This window comes from Silene latifolia, chromosome X, assembly GCF_048544455.1.
Source record: "Silene latifolia isolate original U9 population chromosome X, ASM4854445v1, whole genome shotgun sequence".
Taxonomy (NCBI): domain Eukaryota; kingdom Viridiplantae; phylum Streptophyta; class Magnoliopsida; order Caryophyllales; family Caryophyllaceae; genus Silene; species Silene latifolia.
The window spans coordinates 90,327,161-90,348,868 of NC_133537.1; the positions used below are offsets into that span (position 1 = coordinate 90,327,161).

A 21,708-nucleotide genomic window follows, 5' to 3' on the forward strand; every position below is an offset into this window, starting at 1 on the left:
CCCCGACAATAATGCGATCACAATTGTCGATCATGATGATCACATGTTTAAATCTCATTTTAAGAATACATAAGGGATGATTCAATTATATAGTCAACTGACCAACATTAATCGGTAACGATTGGCTTGCTAGAGTTTAACGTTACTGTCGTGGGACGGTGGTGATCAGTTGATCCCTTAAGGTCACACCTAAAGGATGATGCCCTTATCTGTAAAGTTGATTAATTGTATGACGATGCAAGTTGATCAATTCCTTAAAATTGAACAATTCAATTTGTGAGAGAGAATAATCATCTTATTGTAATGGGATTAAATAAGATTTATTTTAGTAATAAAATGCCTTATTACTAAAATTGTTTATTGTTTGAGAAACAATAGAGATAAGAATGAATGGTTAATTATAATTACAAAATGTTGTGAATTATAATTATATGACCCATTTTATTTATGTGATCAAGTATCACTAGTCAATTTGTTGTATGTAATTTAATTAATTCATGAAATGATATTTATGTGATAAATATGCATCAAATTAATTAATAACATGTAACATACTACATGTGACATATTGTGTGACAAGTGACAAATTGACAAAATAAAATGGAGTTCCATTTTATCTCATATGACCGAAATATTGGAGGTAGTATGGGTGAGTGGGTGTTTTGTTTAATGGATAAATAAAACACTATGATTACCTATGATGTAGGGTAGTCTTACACCTACTTTACTTAAAAAAGAACAAAAGTAAAAGAAAAGACCATGCATTGGCCTTTAAATACTCCCTCCACCGGTTTTGTGTATGTAGTAGAGAAAATTTTATTCTCTCATTTTTTCACTTATATTTATACACATGCAAAAGTTTCTCTCTCACACATATTCATCTTTTTCCTTCATCAAAACATGAGATTTTTGATTTAAATTGTTCATAAAATATTACTAATATTATTAGTGTAATATATGAGTATTTGTAATTAATTTTAAGGTAAACTACAAAACTAATATCTAGCTAATATTATTTACTGGGGATAAGGGATACTCTTGGGTGCAATCAAGAGGAGTGGCTTCTATACTTGAGGTCTTTGGAGGATCATCCTAACATATGGAAAGCTCAAGAACAAGTGAGAAGGAGAACTCATTTGTGCCCATTTGGCCGAAATATTCATATGGTATGAAACGATTTTTCCTTACTCTTATTCTAGTTTTGCATGCATAAGATCTTTAAGTTTTTATGACTAAAACTTTAAACCAAAATTTGTGATATTTAAAATATGATTTCCTAACAATCTGGTTGGCTTCCCGACCCGGTACATCTGGGCGTGTCCCGGTACCTATTTATGGTTGTTGGTATGTCTAGGCGTGTCCCGATACCAGTGTGGTTGTCGGTATGTCTGGGCGTGTCCCGGTATCATGGAGGTTGTGGGTACGTCTGGGCGTGTCCCGGTACCGGTGTGGTGGTTGTTTGATAGCGTCTCATTCATATCATAGTCATGTTGCATACTCACACACTTTGAGTTGTGTCACACTTCATTTATTGAAACTGACGTTTGTCTGTCTGTGTATTTGTCACCTATTTCCGGGGTGGCCTGTGTCGATCCATATGATATTTCTAATCATATGGGGAGCAGGTTGAGTACAGGTTATCTTGATAGCACGTGGGAGACGGGACGAGCCTTGATGGCATCCGAGTCGAGTATAGTTGGCTAGAAGAGTATAGTTGTCATGAGTTGTACTTTCTTTTATTTATTCATTCATGGTTATGTAATTAACTAAACTTGTTATTTATAATGAGTGTTTATTGATTGTATCTCCGATTTACCGCCTCGAGAAACCGAGATAGTAACTTCTCCCAATTACCTTGGTCGGGTAAGAAGGGGGTGTTGCAAGAACCCTCCATGTATTTGGGGAAACTTGGGCCATGGGGAGACGGTTCAGGTAGAGGAATTCTTGAATCAGCGGAGGAAGGTGGAAGCGGAGACCATATTTAAACGGATACAGGTATATGCACACCCAACCCCTTCTATAACCATCAACCTTCTTCTCGGGTACGGGGATGTGGATCTCAACCTCGTTGTCGGGACCCAACGATTCCTTGATGCTAGGAATGTCAGCGGCGGTGAGAGTAGAGTCACAATTATGGGGGTATTTTAAAAGATTTTGGGATGGGAAGAGTTCATCGGGTTCTAGGTTAATCGGGTTGGAGGAAGAGGAAGATTGACGAGTTTTGCCCATTGTAAGTAATAAAGAAAATCAATTGATGAAGAGGAATGGGTTACCTGAAAACGCAAATTGAAGCTCCAGCGAAGATGGTGATTGTCAGAAAAGGTAGCGGTGAAGGAAGAAGACGAAGTGGGAGGATTTTGGAAGGACTAAAGTTTTTGGGAATAATGGAGGAGAGAAGGAGGGGTTATGCGGTTTAAATAGGAGAGAGAGAGAGAGAGAGAGAGAGAGAGAGAGAGAGAGAGAGAGAGAGAGAGAGAGAGAGAGAGAGAGAGAGAGAGAGAGAGAGAGAGAAGGGGCAGTTGGGAGAAGGACTAAATAAAGGAAAAGTGGAAGAGTTAATAGGAAAGTGGGTGGGGTAATGGTGAGTTTATAAGAAGCCGAGGAAAAGACTGCGCAAATTTTGATCAGTTAATTTCCCGCTCGTCAACTTGAAGCGTGTCTCGCAAGAAAGTAGGGGCAAACTATTTGCGCCAAATCTTGCATATTAGGCCACGAAGACTAATTGGGCCGAAGAATGCAGTGATTAGACAAGGAAAGAAAGAAGTCGTGGGTCACAAATATCAGGCCAACGGTAGCAGATAGCAAGCCCACCAAGTGGACTTCGGCTGACTTGGGAAGCAAGTGATGTACCACTTTTATATATACTTTTATAGCTCCTTTCATATCATTTTATATACCGTTTTCGTGCCTTATTGTCATTTATATGCCTTATTTCAATGAATTATCGATATTGCCGCTATTTTATGTTTCAATGCAGAAATGACGCATTACGAGGATAATCAAGCTAAGATAAGCGTAGCGAAGATGGCATAGTAGAATACACGAAGCATGGCACGAGGAACGAGGTAGCATGAAGGCTAGAAGTGAAGAAACGTAGGAATCTATCTGTGTAGTTGGTTCCTAGATCGAGTCCCCTGAGGCTCGATCGAGTAATCGTCCTCGATCGAGTCACCTCAGGCTCGATCGAGGAACCTCTCTGGCAGATTTGTTTCCAGATTTTCTTAAAACAGTTATTTGCATTATAAATTAGAAACTCGTACGGGATAATTAGGTTATGCTTTATTTTGCTTAGAACGGCTGAATACTCTCTCTAGCTTTAATCTTTCCTTGCTACGGTACTAATCTTTCCTCAATAATTAATCATTCAAGTTTATGTTATTCAATTATTGTTTTCATTTCATGTTCTTAATCTTGTCTTCAATTATCATTATTGTTGTTATTGCTTTAGTCATGAGTAGCTAATTTCCTCATCTAGGATGAAGGGGATCTAGGTTAATTAGAAAGGGGAAATTGATTAATTGCTAGAAAAATCACATAAGTTGTCGTTTGATTATTGTTCTTGTTCTAGTTAATTAACTTAGGCCTGCGTTGTTAATTAGTGTAGCGAATTAATCCTTGCACCGACCGGGTTAGAATTAATATAGGCTGCGATAATCAAATAGATTGTATCTAATTATAGCGACCGCATGTTAGAATCGATCTAAAGGGCATAAAAGAATCGACCGCTCTTATGACCTTAGACAACTTGATAGATCTAGCAATTGATTAAGAGACCCCATATAATTGACCTAGTGAACCGGAAATCCTAGACTTTTAATATCATTGTTTTAAATCCTTTTAAATTACTTGCAATTAGTTGGTTAGATAACAAACAAAACAAACCCCCAAGAAAACGGTTACCTTTAGAAAATTTAAATATTTACAGACTGACTTTTACTGCCTTCCTATGGATTCGATATCTGTCTTACCACTAGCTATTCTTGTTAGTTTTGAGATATTTTATTTTGATTTGGTGATACGACTTTAGCCATATCAAATTTGGCGTCGTTGCTGGGGAGGCAACAATTGTTTAGTTTGTTTTTGTTTATTTTGTCTCTTTGTCTCAGGGAACGTAGTTCCTTGAGACCGTTCTCACACTTTTCTTGTTAGTTCCGTGTATGCCCAGGTTGAATAGGTCCACGGTTATTCCTTTTGATCCTGAACCAGAAATGACTTTTCGCTACAGACGGAAATTTAATCAAGAAGTGGGTCAAGTAGAAGACTTCAGTATACTTGACGTCGAGACGGCAAGCTCAGCACAGTCGGCCGATCAGTCCTACACAGAGGACCAAATTCCCGAGGCCGATATCCCAGTCGAAACTCCTATTCCCGAGACTACCATCATGCCTACTCTAGCCAGTCACTCCGAGCCGACCTTAGCTTCTATCCCACAAGGATTTAAGCTGCCCACTACTGACAATGGAACTTTTGAAATTCGGCCATCTTACATCAATTTGGTGGAACGAAACTTATTTGGAGGGGCAGCTGCTGAGGATCGTACGACACATATGGAGAAATTTGTCACTTATTGCTGTTCTATTCCTTTAATAGCTGGAGTGACACAAGATCAGATAAAGCAGGTGCTTTTTTCTTTCTCTCTAAAAGATGGAGCTACTGAGTGGTTGAGAGACTTGGATATGGAGGGTAAAGGAATTACAGACTGGAATACCTTAGCTCTTGCTTTCTACAAGAGGTACTTCCCGCCTCAGAAGACTAATGCATGTGGGAAATAATCTGTATACTTCCCTTTAACATGAAGGATTATAACGATATAATAAAGATGATCTATGGTCATAAAATAAAATACATAAGCATAAGTAAAAAGATTTAGAATTAATCTCGGGTCCTTGCAAAATTGGCCTAAGAACAATATCAAAATTGATATTCGCCTATTAGTTTCACCCAAGACGATCTAAGATATACCCTTTGATTATGCTAGAAATCAATCTAAAATTTTCTGTAAAATTTTATTGTCTTTGTGTTTTGTGATGAGAAAGAGGAGGCAAGGTCAGAAAAAGAATTAGGTTAGAAATAATTCTCCACCTTTCTTTTTATATAGACCGAAATCCGAAATCAATTAGGAAAGATTTATATCTCCTAATTTCGGCTAATGTGATCCGAAATAAGGAATTAAATTTCCTTATTTTTTGGTCTTTCCAAAAATATATAAAGTGTGTTAAATTGTCATCTAGTGAGGATCGAACCCATGACCTCTTGGCTTGTGTACCCTCACTATTACCACTATGACACATTCAACTTGTTGATATTAAATACAATTGATTATATTTAATTACGAATTATGATTAATTCTTTCAAACTAACCTTATATATATTTAATTAAATATAACTTATTATATTTAATTTACGAATTGTGATTAATTCGTCTCAACTTAATATTATTTAATTTTCATTAAATAATTATCTCATCAACACATTGACTAACTTTTTAGTCATTTTGGGCATCAATGTAATTATATTTCTATAACCACATTTCTCAAATACGTCCTATAGGTGTGACCTTTAGGGACCAGTTGATCACCGCCATCTGTATGATAATAACGTCAAACTTTCTAGCAAGCCAACCGTTATTAGGTAAACGTTAATCAACTGATTAAATATACGAAGTATACCCTTGTGAACCGGTAAGAGATTTACAAATGTTATCACACTAATTTGTGGAGGACACCAGCTCCAACAATGCACTATGAAGTCAAATTACTAGTTTCAAGCAAGGAGCTACTGAAGATTTGAATGAAGCTTAGATTCGCTTCAAACGTTTGGTCCGATCAGTTCCCCATCATGGTTTCACTAAGTGGTTTCTTTGCAACCAGTTTTATAATGGGTTGTATGACGATCATCGTGCCCTTTTGGATTCTTCTGCTAATTAGAGGTTTCAGGACAACACCAATGATGATACCGCGTGGAAGTTAATTGATTAGATTTCCACCCATACTGCCAGGTATGGAAATCCTAGGGGAGCACGCGAGGAACCGGTGTTGATAGTGCTCGTGCGACACAGTTGGAGACTATTTCTACTCAGATTGCCGAGATAAAGACTACCCAATCATTTGGTAATAAAGAAAGAGTTCATGCTATGAGTCAGCAAATTGAGGAGTCTTGTGCTAGATGTGGGTTAGACGGTCACAGTGCAGCTAATTGTTTCAGCACATTGGAGCAGGTTAATGCCTTTCAGGCTTACAGACAAGTTGCACAAGGTACACATTTCTCCAACTTTTATAATGAAAGAACGAAGGAGCATCCATTCCTTCAATGGTCTAGTCAGAATGTGCAAAACCCGCAGCAGCTGCAACCACAAAAGAATACTTATGTCCCTCCCAACAATCGTGGTAATCAACCACAAGGGGGATATCAAAGGAAAAATCAAAGAGGCCAGCAGTTTAACAATCAATATCAACGGCCTCCTCAACATACTCCTCAACAAGCTCCGAACAATGAGATGGCAGAGTTGCATAATCTTTTGCAACAAGCTTTGTCAATGCAGCAGAAGCAGACGGCTCAAATTTCTGAGCTGATTGCCCACAATAAGATGCTAGATAACCAGGTGGCTTAGATGGCACTTCAAAATCCATCAAAACAGGCCGGGGGTCTTCCTCCTCAAGGTAAACAAGCTCACGAACAAGCCAATGTTATTCAGCTGAGGAGCGGTACCACATATGCAAATCCCGACCTACAAAGCCTTGATAATGATGTGCCCACTGCTGATGCTGAGGTACCTTTCATGCATTCCAAGGGATTGGGTAATTTGGAGCTTAGTGATGATGAGAAAGAACCTGACGAAGTTGAAACACGAGCTGACGATAAAAGCAAAAAGAACGACAAAGTTGAACCTGCTGAGGTTCCTCGATCGAGTCAGCCCAGGCTCGATCGAGGAACCAGTGTGATCGAACGATCCAAGTCAGGGCTCGATCGAGGCACCACCTTGACAGACGACGGTGTTTCAAAACTTGATTCTAAGGTCAAGCAAGCCGAGCCCATTACTATCACACTACCTTTTCCTCATCGGCAACAAAAATCCAAGCTGAACAAGCAGTTTGGTAAGTTTATTGAGGTCGTGAAGAATCTACAGGTAAGTGTTCCCTTTACTGAATTAATTACTCAAGTGTCGGTTTATGCAAAGTTCATGAAGGAGATTTTGACAAGGAAGAGATCCTTTGATGCGGTGGAAACTATTGCTTACAGTCAGAAGTGCAGTGCCATGTTGCCAATCAATTTACCACCTAAATTAAAGGACCCAAGAAGTTTTTCTATCCCTTGTCATATTGGTCATCTTGCTATTAGTAAAGCTCTTTGTGATTTAGGAGCTAGCGTCAGCGTTATGCCTTATTCTATTTGTAAGAAACTAAATATGGGTCAGTTGACGGTTACTAATATGACACTACAGATGGCCGATAGATCGTTAAACACCCCGGGGTGTTGGAGGATGTTCCTGTTCGTATTGGGAAATTTTTCATCCCCATTGATTTCGTTGTCTTGGACATGGCTGAGGACAACCAAATCCCTATCATTTTGGGCAGACCGTTCCTACACACTGCGGGGGCGGTTATAGATGTTAGGCAAGGGAGATTGACTCTAGCTGTGGGGAATGATACGATTGTCTTTAACTTGAAAAAAGCATTAAAACATCCCATGATAGAAGAGACTTGTCATAGTATATATGTTGTTCATTTTACTATTGATAAGTGTCTTCCTATGTGTTTGGACAGGGATCCTCTGGAGATTGCCCTGGTTACGAATTCAGCTGATCAGACGGGTTCATGGAGTCCATAAGTTCATCGGATTGATAGGCTTCTAACTGGAGAGGAAGGCCCCCATCAAAAGGTATATAGTTTGGGTACTGCACCTAAGGTAACCGAGGTAAAGAAACCTGAAATAAAGCCCCTTCCCTCTCATCTTAAGTATGAATTTCTTGATGACTGTGAAATGAACCCAGTGATTGTCAATGCTAGCCTAACTGAAGGTCAACTATCTGCTTTGTTGACTGTTTTGAAAACTCATAAAAGGCCATTGGGTATAGCATTGATGACCTGAAAGGTATTAGTCCTGATTTTTGTATGCACCGTATTCATTTGGAAGAAGGCCACAAGCCTAGTGCACAAGGTCAGAGACGACTAAATCCTCCAATGCAGGAGGTGGTAACAAAAGAGGTACAGAAATTACTTGATGTTGGTATTATCTTCTCTATATCTGATTCTAAATGGGTCAGTCCTGTCCAAGTTGTACCTAAGAAGGGAGGTACTACAGTAGTAAAGAATGATAAGAATGAGTTGATTGCTACTAGACTTGTTACAGGGTGGAGGATGTGCATTGACTATAGGAAGTTGAACATTGCTACTAAGAAAGACCACTTCCCACTTCCTTAGATTGACCAAATGTTAGAGACATTAGCATGTCATAGTTATTTATGTTACCTAGATGGCTACTCCGGTTTCTTTCAGATACCCATTCATCCTGACGATCAGGAAAAGACCACTTTCACATGTTTGGAGTGGGAATCAATATATATTAGTAGATGTAGATTATGTTTCTAAATCTGTTGTTAAGATGTCTCATAATATTATCTTTCCATGGTTTGGAGTGCCTCGCGCGGTGATTAGTGATGGAGGAAAGCATTTCAATTAACGTCATATTAATTCTCTCTTGAATAAATATGGTGTTACACACCGCAGAGGATTGGCTTATCATTCTTAAACCAGTGGACAAGTAGAGGTTTCTAACAGAGAGCTGAAACAGATCTTAGAAAAGGTAGTAAGCAAGAACAGAAAGGATTGGAGTCGGAAGCTAGATGACACCTTGTGGGCTTACCGTACTGCATTCAAGACGCCGATTGGAGCATCACCTTACCGTCTAGTCTATGGCAAATCTTGCCATTTACCTGTGGAGCTTGAGTACAAGGCTATGTGGGCCATAAAGGAGCTGAATATGGATCCCTCACTGGCGGGTGAGAAACGACTGATGCAGTTGAATGAGCTCGATGAATTCCGGCTGCATGCCTATGATAGTGCTCAAGTGTACAAGAAGCGAACGATGAAGTGGCATGACAAGCATATTTTGCAAAGGGAATTTCATGTTGGTGAGAAAGTTCTCTTATTTAACTCTCGTTTGCGTTTGTTTCCAGGTAAGCTGAGGAGTAGATGGTCTGGACAATTCACTGTTGCTGATGTGAACAAATTTGGGTCAGTTACACTGCAAACTGACAAAGGAGATACCTTCAAAGTGAATGAGCAACGACTGAAAGTCTACTATGAAGGAGCTCATGTTGGGGTAATAGAGGCCCTTGACCTCTTTACCATCGATTCTTCTTACTGATGAAGAATTAAGGTCGTGCGGGACCGCAAAAACCAGCGCTACCGAGAGGCAGCTCGGATATTGTAATATATTAATTTGTAAATTAGGATTTAAAACTTAATTATTGCATTTACATTTAAGTTTTCCTTGAATTCTGAGAGATGAGAGGAGGGAATTTCATATGTTTTCTAAGTATTTTGTGCAGGATTTGACGGAATTTGAAGTTAGGAATCACAAAGAACGAAAAAAGACGCTAAAGAGAGGTTCCTCGATCGAGTCGCCGGGGCTCGATCGAGGCACTAACGTGCTCGATCGAGTGCTGGGGCTCGATCGAGGCGCCAAGTGGGCAATTTAAATCAAGTTAGAACGAAAGTTGGCATGTACTGATTTTGGTTCCTCGATCGAGTCACCTCAGGCTCGATCGAGGCACCTAGTTGAACCGGGTTCTGCGTGTTTTTCCGGCCGGTTTTTCTTTATGATTTGTTCTTCATATTTCCAATTCCCCTTTTATTCCATCACTTTTGTGCTGCGTTTTTCCTGCCATATCCCTCTTTCTCTCTTAATTCTTCATCATTCATCATCAAATCTCTCATAAAACTTGTGTTTGTTTGCTTATTAAGTGATTACATCAATCTTTTGTGCTTATTTTTGCAATTTCATTGCTCTATTTGCTAAGGTAAGTCCCGATTTGCTCTCTTATTGTCCCGGAAAATCTGAAATTTCTTGCTTAAATCTTGAGTTTATTGCTTTGAATCTTCCATTGCTCTTATACAATTGCTATTTCCTTACTTTTTAGCCCTTTATTTGTTGAATTAAATGCCTAATTTGTTGATTTGGGAATTAGAGTTCTTCAAAATCCGGGTTGAATTTATGCATTAAATTGGTTAGAAATGGTGTTCTTATGCTTGGAATCTTCATTATTTGATATATAACCATGATCCCCTAGCTTTTTGGATGGTTTACTTGTGATTTTGGGTCTTAAAAATCGATTTTTCGACCCATATTTGCCAAAAAACGGGACTGTTTTTGCCTTTTGATTGGGGTATGATTGTATACTTGTCTATTTTGCAGATAATGTCGTCTACTAGGCAAGGAACAAGAGGACACGGGAGAGAAGCGCTCCTATTCGTCAACCGGAGGTGATACCGGAGGTGGTGGAGTCTTCAGAGGAGGAGGATTTATCACCATTTGACGATTATCCTTTTGTTGAGTTCCGTGACAAGGAGCAACGGGATAGGTTCGAGTTTTTGATGACTAAATCCATGAGTGCCACTAGGTGTGTGGATCGGAAAATATTGCGAACCTTGAAGATTGATGACATTATGTTGGGTATGTTTGTTGAAATTGGATTGCAGGGTCTTTTTCTACTACATTAGTTATCTTATCCTGCCTTGACCCTTGAGTTTTTGAGATCATATGCTTATTTCCCTAATGACCATCTTATTCGGTTTAGATTGCTTAATGTAGAACGGTCTTTGACTTTTGACCGTCTTTCCGAAATTCTGGGGATTGATAAGCATACCGATGGGGATTTATATAATGGTAGTGGGATGTCTGCAGTCCGATATTTCCCTTTGTTTACTGGCTATGCGGATGCAGACGTTAGTAGTATGTCTTTGTTGGATGTCCAACATGTTTGTCTTCGACTTTTCCTACGGTATTTGAGTTACTTGCTTTACGGGAGGCATGACAAGAGCAAGGCCTCTTCCTTAGAGGTCTTGATTCTAGCTAGTTACTTGAACCCATTTCGGGAGAGGACCTTCCAGTTTTCTCCCCCTGCTCTTGTTTGCCATGCTTTTGACCGTATGATTGGGAGATATGGTGATTTGGATTTTGGTTCCCTCATTACTAAGATTGCTCGGGTTTTATGTGATTTTGAGGGGGATGACCCCTATGAGCCTATGGATGACCACGAGCCCTTAGCCGATGACGACCACCTGTTCTACGATGTTTCCTACATTGACATTAGGAACGGGAAGGATCATTATTGGAAGGTCCGGGGTCATTCTTACATACTTTTGCCTTGTGACCGTTTGCCGGCTGTGGATCCTCTCGGGGAGAGTACCGCTAGGGAGAGACCCCCACCTGTCACTTATTTGATCCCACAGGACCTCTTAGTTACTTTTCCCAGTTCCAGCACTACTACTACTACTACTGGTGGGCGTCGGAGACGTCGCCAGCCTGCCACCCACTTACCTGGTTCTTACCAGCCCACTCCTCCTCCTCCACCTCCTACAGCCTATCCTACCCAGGGTTATCACTTTGACCCAGTCCTTGCGAGAGAGGTGAGGATTCATCAGGGCATTAACACCGCATTGACTGAGCGGCGTATGTGGGAGCAGATGGAGGCTATGACTCTTGCTGTAGCAGGACAGTACACGGGCACTTCTCCAAGCTACTACACCACACCTGGTGATGATAGCCGTGTCTTCCACCTTTTTGGAGTGACTCCTGCTGAGTTTGGACAGTTTAGTACTGATTATGGTGCTTTGGGTCGTCCTTTCTACACTCCAGTCCGTCCCCATCAGCATACTTTTGTCTTTCCCGAGGATGTGGGTGTTCCTCTTTCACAGCGTGAGCAGTTTGGTCACTTTGGAGCTTCTACTTCTGCTGCAACAGCTTTTCCAGGAGGTGGCCGTTCTAGGGGCCGTGGTAGACGAGCTGGCCGTTCTAGAGGCCGTGGTACCCCTGCTTCTGACCCTGAGGTGCTGTCTTTGTATGCTGAGATTGATGATTTTGATGAAGCTAACCTTGATGATGATGGAGCTCAGTAGTGACAGATGGTCACTACATCCCTCACTTTCCAGCTGGTTTGGGGGAGGCTTTTGCATTACAGCTGGTATTATCTTTCCTGTTTTTGTTTTATTGCATTTCTTTTTTTTCCCTTTTCCCTTTGTTAGTTGTGTCCCATAGGTTGTTGGATTTCTGTATGATTGCTATGTTGTAGGCGTCACAATGAGGACACTGTGACATTTAGGTTTGGGGGAGGGTATTTATTTCTGTTGTGTGTTTATTTTATTGTTGTGTGAAAAAAAAAATCCAAAACAAATTGAAAAATTATAAAACACAAAAACATGTTTTATTTATTTTGAGTCGAGTCTTGGTGAATTGTTTAGCAATGATGATAATTTGCTTTGTCTTTGCATTTGAATCCCATCTAGTTGTCCATGTACATTGTTTTGACCCGTTAGCTATGATAAACAAAGCTCTTTTACTCAAGTCTTGACCGTCACAATATGCCTTATGCCGAGTAAATTTGACTTTATTTTGTTGGTAAACCACTTAAATTTCTGAGGTCTTTAGAGCTTCCTAGGCCGAGAACATCAATAACCCGGTCTCATTGTTATTTAGGCTGAAGAGTGTGGTCTCCTTGTGGAATATGTAATATCAAACTGCATAAGTGTGACATTAGTTTCTTAGCTTTTGCGCGTTCATATGATTGAGTACATGAGGAAAGGCGATTCTTTTTGTTCAAATATGTCATACATTACCCAGTTTTTGTTAGCCCGTTTGAACCATGTAGCCATTTTATATCCTATTTCTTAGCTACATTCCAGAATTTGCCTACTTTTTTCGGGACAGTCGCAGTTGCTTGAGTCTTTATTGTTATAGCTGCTTTGGTTGGGTTGGGACTTTTATTATCATGTGGGTAGTAGCTATCTTTTTTTGTAGCAATTGTGTGACCTCCTATGTTGAAAAAGAAAAATATTATGAAGCAATCGGAAAAACGAAGAGAAAAAAAAAAAGACAATCAGAGAAAAAAAAAAAGATGAAAAAAAAGAAAGAAAAAATCGAAAAAGAAGGAAGAAAGAAAAGGAAAAGAAAAAAAATTATTGCTTCATCAAGTTTTGTTAGGAGGTCATGAGTGGTAATTACTGGAGTCTAATGCACATTTGGAGAGTCTTTTCGTTCTCTCATATGCTGTCAAAGTTGAAATGATTTCTCCGGTAGGATGATTGTTCTGTATATTATTAGGTTTGGCTATTGGTTTAACGCTGCGACTACCGTCTGAGCCTCACATACCCATACGTGCTTTTGCACAAGCCACTTCTATACCCATGCCACTTTACCACCATTATGTCCTTGATACATGTACTTGGTCTGTATTGTGAATGCGCACTAGTTGGAGAATCTTCTATCACATTAGATTGCATGCATGTTTCATAAGTTGAGTGAGTGTCTTTATTCTTTCTATCTTACATATATCTCACCCCTTATGAGCGCATGAGTGAAACCGCGAGAATCCAACAAAATTGTCTTGCAAGGTTGAAAAGCATTTGACTGAGTCTCGGTATCATGTCACATCTTGAGTAAGAGCTGCGTTAGTCTGTTACCCGTGTCTTTGAATTTGTTTTATTGGCACATTTTTTGGTCATTACTTTGTTATAGATGTGGATAGCTGGGATTTGTATGTGCCTAGACATTTGCTCTGAGTTATTCATTCACCATCTGTTTGTTGTCCTTGTTTGGTTTGATTGCTTTGCTTGAGGACAAGCAAAGGGTTGGTTTGGGGGAGTTTGATGTATCACTTTTATATATACTTTTATAGCTCCTTTCATACCATTTTATATACCGTTTTCGTGCCTTATTGTCATTTATATGCCTTATTTCAATGAATTGTCGATACTGCCGCAATTTTATGTTTCAATGCAGAAATGACGCATTACGAGGATAATCAAGCTAAGATAAGCGTAGCGGAGATGGCATAGTAGAATACACGAAGCATGGCACGAGGAACGAGGTAGCATGAAGGCTAGAAGTGAAGAAACGTAGGAATCTATCTGTGTAGCTGGTTCCTCGATCGAGTCCCATGAGGCTCGATCGAGTAATCATCCTCGATCGAGTCACCTCAGGCTCGATCGAGGAACCTCTCTGGCAGATTTGTTTCCGGATTTTCCTAAAACAGTTATTTGCATTATAAATTAGAAACTCGTACGGGATAATTAAGTTATGCTTTATTTTGCTTAGAACAGCTGAATACTCTCTCTAACTTTAATCTTTCCTTGCTACGGTACTAATCTATCCTCAATAATTAATCATTCAAGTTTATGTTATTCAATTATTGTTTTCATTTCATGTTCTTAATCATGTCTTCAATTATCATTATTGTTGTTATTGCTTAGTCATGAGTAGCTAATTTCCTCATCTAGGATGAAGGGGATCTAGGTTAATTAGAAAGGGGAAATTGATTAATTGCTAGAAAAATCACATAAGTTGTCGTTTGATTATTGTTCTTATTCTAGTTAATTAACTTAGGCCTGAGTTGTTAATTAGTGTAGCAAATTAATCCTTTCACAGACCGGGTTAGAATTAATATAGGCTGCGATAATCAAATAGATTGTATCTAATTATAGCGACCGCATGTTAGAATCGATCTAAAGGGCATAATAGAATCGACCAATCTTATGACCTTAGACAACTTGATAGATCTAGCAATTGATTAAGAGACCCCATATAATTGACCTAGTGAACCGGAAATCCTGGACTTTTAATATCATTGTTTTAAATCCTTTTAAATTACTTGCAATTAGTTGGTTAGATAACAAACAAAACAAACCCCCAAGAAAACGGTTACTTTTAGACAATTTAAATATTTACAGACTGAATTTTACTGCCTCCCTCTGGATTCGATACCTGTCTTACCACTAGCTATTCTTGTTAGTTTTAAGATAGTTTTATTTTGATTTGGTGATACGACTTTAGCCATATCAGCAAGCTAGCAGGGTTTAGCTCTATATAAGATGGGGAAGAGAAAAGCATCTCATTCATTCACACACAGAAAGCCTCACGCATAATACTAGAAGATCAACCGTCTAATTCTCTTGTACTCGTGAACAAAGTTACGTACTATATATTGAAATCTTGGAAGGTTACCATCTCCTTCCCACGGTCGTTTCCCACATTGGGTTTCCGAGTCACCAAATCTCTTGTGTCAATCCCTTTTATTCACGTTCATTATTACTTGCATCATAGTCAATCGTACGAATCCAAAATCACTCGATTAACGTATAAGACCGCTTTAACCCTAAATTAACTAACTCGGTAAAAAAATACCAAAACAACTACTCAGAAGAAAACAAAATGTAAAGAATCGGTTGAATGACAGGAAATGCTTATAACATGAAAAGACGAAAACAAGGCAATATTCCATTAATCCGCAACTAGTTTTAAACCCGTGCAAAATTGCACGGGTATGTATTTGGGCCGGTATTAATGTTTTTGGATGTATTTTTATTTTTTTTATTTTTTTTGCATTTCTATTGTACTTATCTAGTTGGTCTAAATCAATGATCTACATAATTAATGTTTAAATTTGTTACAAATACGTGTTCACATGCATTGGTTTATGAAGAAATAACGTAATCTACTCTTGTAAATAAAAATTGCATACATAAAAACTTTACATCCGGATAAAAGAAATATAATTTAATAATCAACTTTAACATATAAAAATTATTCTAAAAATTGAAAATTTTCATGATACACTACATTAGTAGTCGTAGACTCGTAGTAGAAGTACGCATATCTGAGTCACAAATTAGAATTTTCAAGCCTTCTTTTCGGGTGACCTTGGAAAGTGCGACATAAAGCTGGCCATGACTAAACACTGGTCTTGGCAGATAGATGCTGACCTGAGATAAAGACTGCCCTTGACTCTTGTTTATCGTCATCTCAAAACAAATAGCGATGGGGAATTGCCTTCTACTGAAATGTACTAGAAATCTACTGGTGTCCGATGAAGTAAGTGTTAGTCGAGCAATATGCACTCTATCACCTTTATGACTACCAGTTAAGACAGTACATCTTATCCACGTGCCCCCAAATCAGTCACAATTAGTCTCGTACCATTACACAACCCACGTGATTGATCAATGTTTCGCATAAGCATCTCCATAGCACCGACCTTCAACCTCAATTGGTGATTCGGGAGTCCGGCACATTTGATACTGTTGAGGAATTCAGTAGAGTGAATGTCACCGTCACCTGTACCGCTGTCATCACTACACACCTCATTGGAGCTTAAATAAATTCTCTCATCCTTTTTAATAAGCGACAAAACATATTCATTTACTGATCCAACAATCTCGTGAGTAGGGGCGAGGATTGCCCTTTGTTGGAGATATTCCGGATTCCACAATTGTGCAAGCAGATCCGGATAAGTGACATCTACTAATGTCTTAATAGGATTCATCACATCCTGAATGAGTAAGTCGGCTGGTAATTCTAGATCAACTTCTCCATCATTTTCACCGCCTGCTATACCATCTCCAATCTCCAAGAGCCATTCAGAGAATTTTCGTAACTCCTCAACATTGTCACTTGAACTACCAACTTGCAATCGCATATTTTTGGTCAATCTAAGTACCTATACATGGTATACGTTTTATATCATTTAAATACAGTACGACAATAATAATTTAAGTAAGACTCACATAAAACGGTAATATTGATATTTAAAGAAAGAAATATATACCTTGCAGAAAGACCACAAATACGATGAACACAGGGATGCAGCCACAACATCTTCTCTACTTCCTTTCGAAACAATCGGTAATGTCTGTCTAAAATCACCCCCGAATACCACAACTTTCCCACCAAACGGCAGTTCAGCATTTCCCACGTGCAAAAGACGCATTACATCTTTTAAACTTTTATCAAGGGCCTCAAAGCAATGCCTATGAGTTATCGGTGCTTCATCCCATATTATGAGTTTAGCACGTATCAAAAGTTCAGTTAAATCACTGTCGGGCTTAATTCGGGAGCAGATGGAGTCCTCCGTTACATTAATGGAAATTCCAAATCTGGAATGAGCTGTTATACCCCCTGGTATCAAAGTTGCTGCAATTCCACTTGACCCAACAGCCACAATAATATTGCCCTTACTTCTGAAACCGGCACACAAAGTTCTCCAAAGGAAAGTTTTCCCAGTTCCACCATATCCATAAACGAAGAACACCCCTCCTTTGTTATTTAAAGCAGCTTCCATAACTTCATTATACACCAACCTCTGCTCGTCAGTCATTGAAGATAGCTGAATCTCATGTTCTTCACTCAAGGACTGTCTATTGTACGACAACGCATCCATGACTAAACTATTTCAATGATGTGCCGTTGCAGACATGTCTGGGAATGGCATTCCCTCAAATAGACGAACTGAACTACCATTTATTTGAAGAGAATTTTCAATATCAATAAGTGCATAATTTTGCAACTCTTCATCGGTAAGCTGTAAATCTGTGGTTAAAAAAGTTGCATTATTATCTATGTGATTTTATATACTGCAGCAATAAATTCATGGAATAGATGAAGGTAAGAATGCGAAATATGAAGAATTGTTTTAAAGTTGTTCTAATTAAAATAGCGGTAAATGTTTACTATTAAGTAAAGACACACCTTGATTATTAAGAACAGTGTGTTGCCTATGAAAGATGTCGTCCGATAGCAGTTGCCAAGTTTCGTCCCAGACTCTGCTCGGCATAGACAAAGTGCCACAAAATAATAACGTCGCGAACAGATTTCTCAAGTAGAAGCCAGACCCCCAATCAGCTGCTTCATTGATAGCTGCAATATACTCTCGATCATCACCAATTAAACCCAATGCATAACATGCTTCTCTAAATGTCGGATGAACAAAATCGTTCACAGTCCTAATATCCTCAAATCATTTTGGTCCCTTAAAGTGATTCAACAGTACTCTCATGAAATACAACTCACCACATTGCGGCGGAACGTGAACCAACCTACTAATTGTAAATCCTTTTTTTCCTAAGGCTCCATTCACGAACTTTATTTTTCCAAACAAATTTGGTTGAAAATTCACAGTATAATAATTCTTTAGCAACTTGCATCTCTCGTACTATCGAATTATTACAGCCCATCCATTTAAGAAATTGTGACACCCCGAGCGAAGTATTTTGTACGACCTCATCAACCCAATCATCATCGTGGAACACAATAGGTTGCTCGTCTGGAAGACGGTATTGTAGCCTTTCAACAGCAGGAGTTCTGTAGTGGATATCAAACCCAAATATTCTCCAAGCGGCTTCACATGCAGAGAGATATCGGCAATCGTAAAACCTCTTAATCTCCTCAAATCGACCAGGGTCCTCCTCATTACGACGTGTGTAAGACGACTGCATGGTAACTCGATCAGAGCCCTTGTTAATGTACTTAAATAGGTACTTTATGGATCTAGATTTATTACACCATTCGACATTGATATGAGCCCGATATTTCAACAACAACTGAGAGTTATATGGAATGATAAAATCATTTCCCAAGGGCACATCATCATTAATCACCGTAACTCCTTTCTTGCTTCTCTTGTATATAGGGTACCCATCACCGTCAACCGTTGTTCTCTCGGTGCACGGCTTTGGGTAATATTTTGAGCACTTGTCTCTGACCATACACGGTGATGAGGGCTTTGCTTTACCACACGGTCCATGAAGCATATACTCGCAAACAACACTATTTAAGACGGGATTTGTAGTCGGATCAGGAATCTCCGCGGAAATGATTTTGTCGACATCTGCGGCTGTCGGGAATTTGTCCTCCCGATGTAGGAACAATATTATATGGGCATGAGGGACTCCACGTTTTTGAAATTCAATAGTATAGACGACTGCAAACAAACGTAAATAAATGTCATTAGATTTTTGTATAGTAATGCTATGTCATAAACGATATATTAAGGTAAACGATTAGCAATTGGTAGTACCTCCTCGCGCACTTCCAAAAATATGTCGATCCTTTAAGTCCCTAATCAACTCATCGAGCTTCCTTTTAAAGATGCGACACACAATATTTGGACGGTCCTCGGGTCGCAAGCCTCTTTTAGAAACAAATCGTACTATTTCCGGCCACTTTGGATTACAGGTGAAAGTGATGAATAAATCTGGATAACCAAACCACTTACAAATAGTCATGGTATCAAGGAAATTTGCTTTTTTCCACATGTCACCTCCGGGGAAAGAAGCGGGCACGATAAACCGAGTACCCGCCGAAGATGGCTCAACATCTCCTCTTCCAACAACATTTGAGAGGTTCTTATAATTATCAACTCGAAGTCGATCTTGGTTAAAACGAATGAAATTGAGCCTATACGATTCGACCAGCATATAACAATCAACTAAAAATTGGTGGAATGCCTTACCAGATAATAAGATCGTTGGAAATTCAACATCTGGTGGTCTCTCTAGAAGATGATAAGCAAACCACTCCCTACACGTGGTTGGTCACTCGTGCTAACACCAATAGAAGATGCACTATATAGGATACCGGGCTTATACCCATCTTCTCCGGATGGAATTAACAAAGGATATTGTAGGGGGGTGTATAAAGGGTGAAACTCAGATATCCGCTGTAAACCACCGCACGACCTTCTGACAATAATATCTCGCTTTTCCATATGTGGACCAATATCTCCCTCAATTAAAGCCGCTACCTCTGAAACTGTTGGAAGATTGTAAGTTCTTCCATCACTTGATCTCCTTGAACTAAGTTTGATACTCACTTCACTGTCTGTATTTACAATCAGTCTATCCCTAACCATCCTAAATGTCTTTGCAATTGTATTGTGACAGTCAATCATATTTTCCAACAATCGTATTAAATCGCCATTGAACCTTGATGGATTCCCTGGACTGCATTTTAAAATCAAATTATTCCCTACGGAAAAAAAATTATTTAAAAAAAAAAAATAATACCGAAAGAAAATATATTTACCTAATGGCATTTTCTCGACTGTGAACTTCCTCTTCCGTGTCATATATGTAAAGTTGACAGAACTTTGGCCTTGCATCTCCGGTCGGTACCAAAGTCCCTATCCGATGACAATTTCGACCTCCCATCCTAAAGGTGTACGGTCCTCTACCTTGATTGATGGAATGATCGATTTTACCGCCCATAGAAGTGAAGGAGAACATTGAGTTATAAGCTCTAATGTTTTCCCTATAATGCTTGCTAAATCGAAGCTGACCGGTCAACAACGACTTTAGAAGTTCAGACGGCTGCTGTAGAAATGGGAGTTCAACTTTTCCATCAGAACAACAAGGTGAGAACTTAGGACTTCTTGTACCACGTCTTTTATCTTTTCTCTCCTCTAACCACATCAACGCGTGACATTTCTCACACTCATATTCTGCATCTCCACAGTCTCAATATCCTTCCCATGCTAAGCATTTTTTAAAACAAAATTCAGAAATTGAGACATAAAAAGTAGACTATAATAACCAAAGCATTTTGCAATTCTAATTAACAAATAAAAAGTCATGAATAAACTAACTCTCATTATTTAACGGCACAGAAGTATTTTGCTGAGTTCTCGAAGATTCTCCATGTGAATAGGATGCATTAAAAACACAACTACCGGGTGATTGTTCAATTCGATTTACAGACGGATTCACTTCACTGAAAGCTTCACCATATTAAGCACATAGATCTCTCACTAAACGCTCAACAACATCGGCTGGACTACATATAAGTTTTACACAACATTTTTAATAAAAATTAAGACTTTCACAAACGTTAATAAATGTTAAATGTAACAAAATTAAATATAGATATATACCTGTCACGTTGGAGGTTGCTGGTGTAAAATTTACCGTAGTTTGAGAAACGTCATTATGAACATTACCAGCACATTTCTTAGAGAATCGCGATCTTTTTTCTCTTGTCGTTCTAGGCATTAGAATAAGTGTGTTGGCATATGATGGAGTAGGATCATTAGAAACATTACTTGGCGGGGTTGTTATCGCTATCTGTTCACTTACGTTTGTTCTTCAGCTTCGATGACATGGGGTATGAGAAACTGCAATTTTCACAATTGGTAATGTGGTATTATAAATTTTTTAAAACAACAAATGAAAAAGGATAAAAATAAAACTTAAAAAACTTAAATATATATATATATATTAAAATATTAACAAATAAAAATAAAGAAACACCGTTCGTAATGTCAGATAGCGGTACTCGAGGATTTGACATTGATTGTTGCGTATTGTCGGTAATCACCAAGTTTCTTTGTGGCATCTGAACACCTATATTCGTCAAGCATAATGGAAAAGACAAATTATGTCAAACGTTCTGTTTTTATGAACTTTTTAAAATCGTAAACTATGTGGACCGTATGTGAACAAATACCGAACAAATATTAAAGTCACGCGATATTAAACTTGGGCTGACAACAATAGACATTGGGCTCAAGCCATCTACATTGTACGTCCAGCCTAATTTAAATAAAACCCTAATTATAACCCAGCCTATATATACCCATCCCCACCCCTAAAACCCTAAATTTCCCGTCTCAAATTCTATTACACGCCTCCATCTTTCTCTCCCTCTCTCTCTCTCTGCTTCACT

At 38.8% G+C, this 21,708-nt stretch overlaps 2 protein-coding genes across 2 annotated transcripts; both read right to left on the reverse strand.

Annotated features, from left to right (window-relative positions):
* Nucleotides 1-16,150: 16,150 nt before the first annotated feature.
* On the reverse strand, nucleotides 16,151-17,431 carry LOC141617823 (uncharacterized). The gene is made up of 2 exons (XM_074434963.1): nucleotides 16,820-17,431; nucleotides 16,151-16,711 (listed from the first exon to the last, which is right to left on the reverse strand). Exons 1-2 carry the CDS (start codon nucleotides 17,429-17,431, stop codon nucleotides 16,151-16,153), a joined length of 1,173 nt encoding a protein of 390 aa, XP_074291064.1.
* Nucleotides 17,432-17,443: 12 nt separating this feature from the next.
* On the reverse strand, nucleotides 17,444-20,459 carry LOC141617824 (uncharacterized). Its single transcript, XM_074434964.1, has 5 exons — nucleotides 20,074-20,459; nucleotides 19,564-19,991; nucleotides 18,218-18,970; nucleotides 17,740-17,907; nucleotides 17,444-17,580 (listed from the first exon to the last, which is right to left on the reverse strand). Exons 1-5 carry the CDS (start codon nucleotides 20,457-20,459, stop codon nucleotides 17,444-17,446), a joined length of 1,872 nt encoding a protein of 623 aa, XP_074291065.1.
* Nucleotides 20,460-21,708: the final 1,249 nt, after the last annotated feature.

Excerpts from the sequence above, each read along its gene's own strand:
- LOC141617823 (XM_074434963.1), bottom strand. The coding sequence starts at position 17,431 with ATGGATGCGTTGTCGTACAATAGACAGTCCTTGAGTGAAGAACATGAG. Across the intron at positions 16,712-16,819 it reads ATTTGTGGTCTTTCTGCAAG|GTACTTAGATTGACCAAAAA; the intron begins GTATATATTTCT and ends TACCATGTATAG.
- LOC141617824 (XM_074434964.1), bottom strand. The coding sequence starts at position 20,459 with ATGTGGTTAGAGGAGAGAAAAGATAAAAGACGTGGTACAAGAAGTCCT. Across the intron at positions 18,971-19,563 it reads CCAACCACGTGTAGGGAGTG|TCGTCTATACTATTGAATTT; the intron begins GTTTGCTTATCA and ends GTTTGTTTGCAG. Across the intron at positions 17,908-18,217 it reads ATTTCTTAAATGGATGGGCT|CTATCAATGAAGCAGCTGAT; the intron begins GTAATAATTCGA and ends AGTATATTGCAG.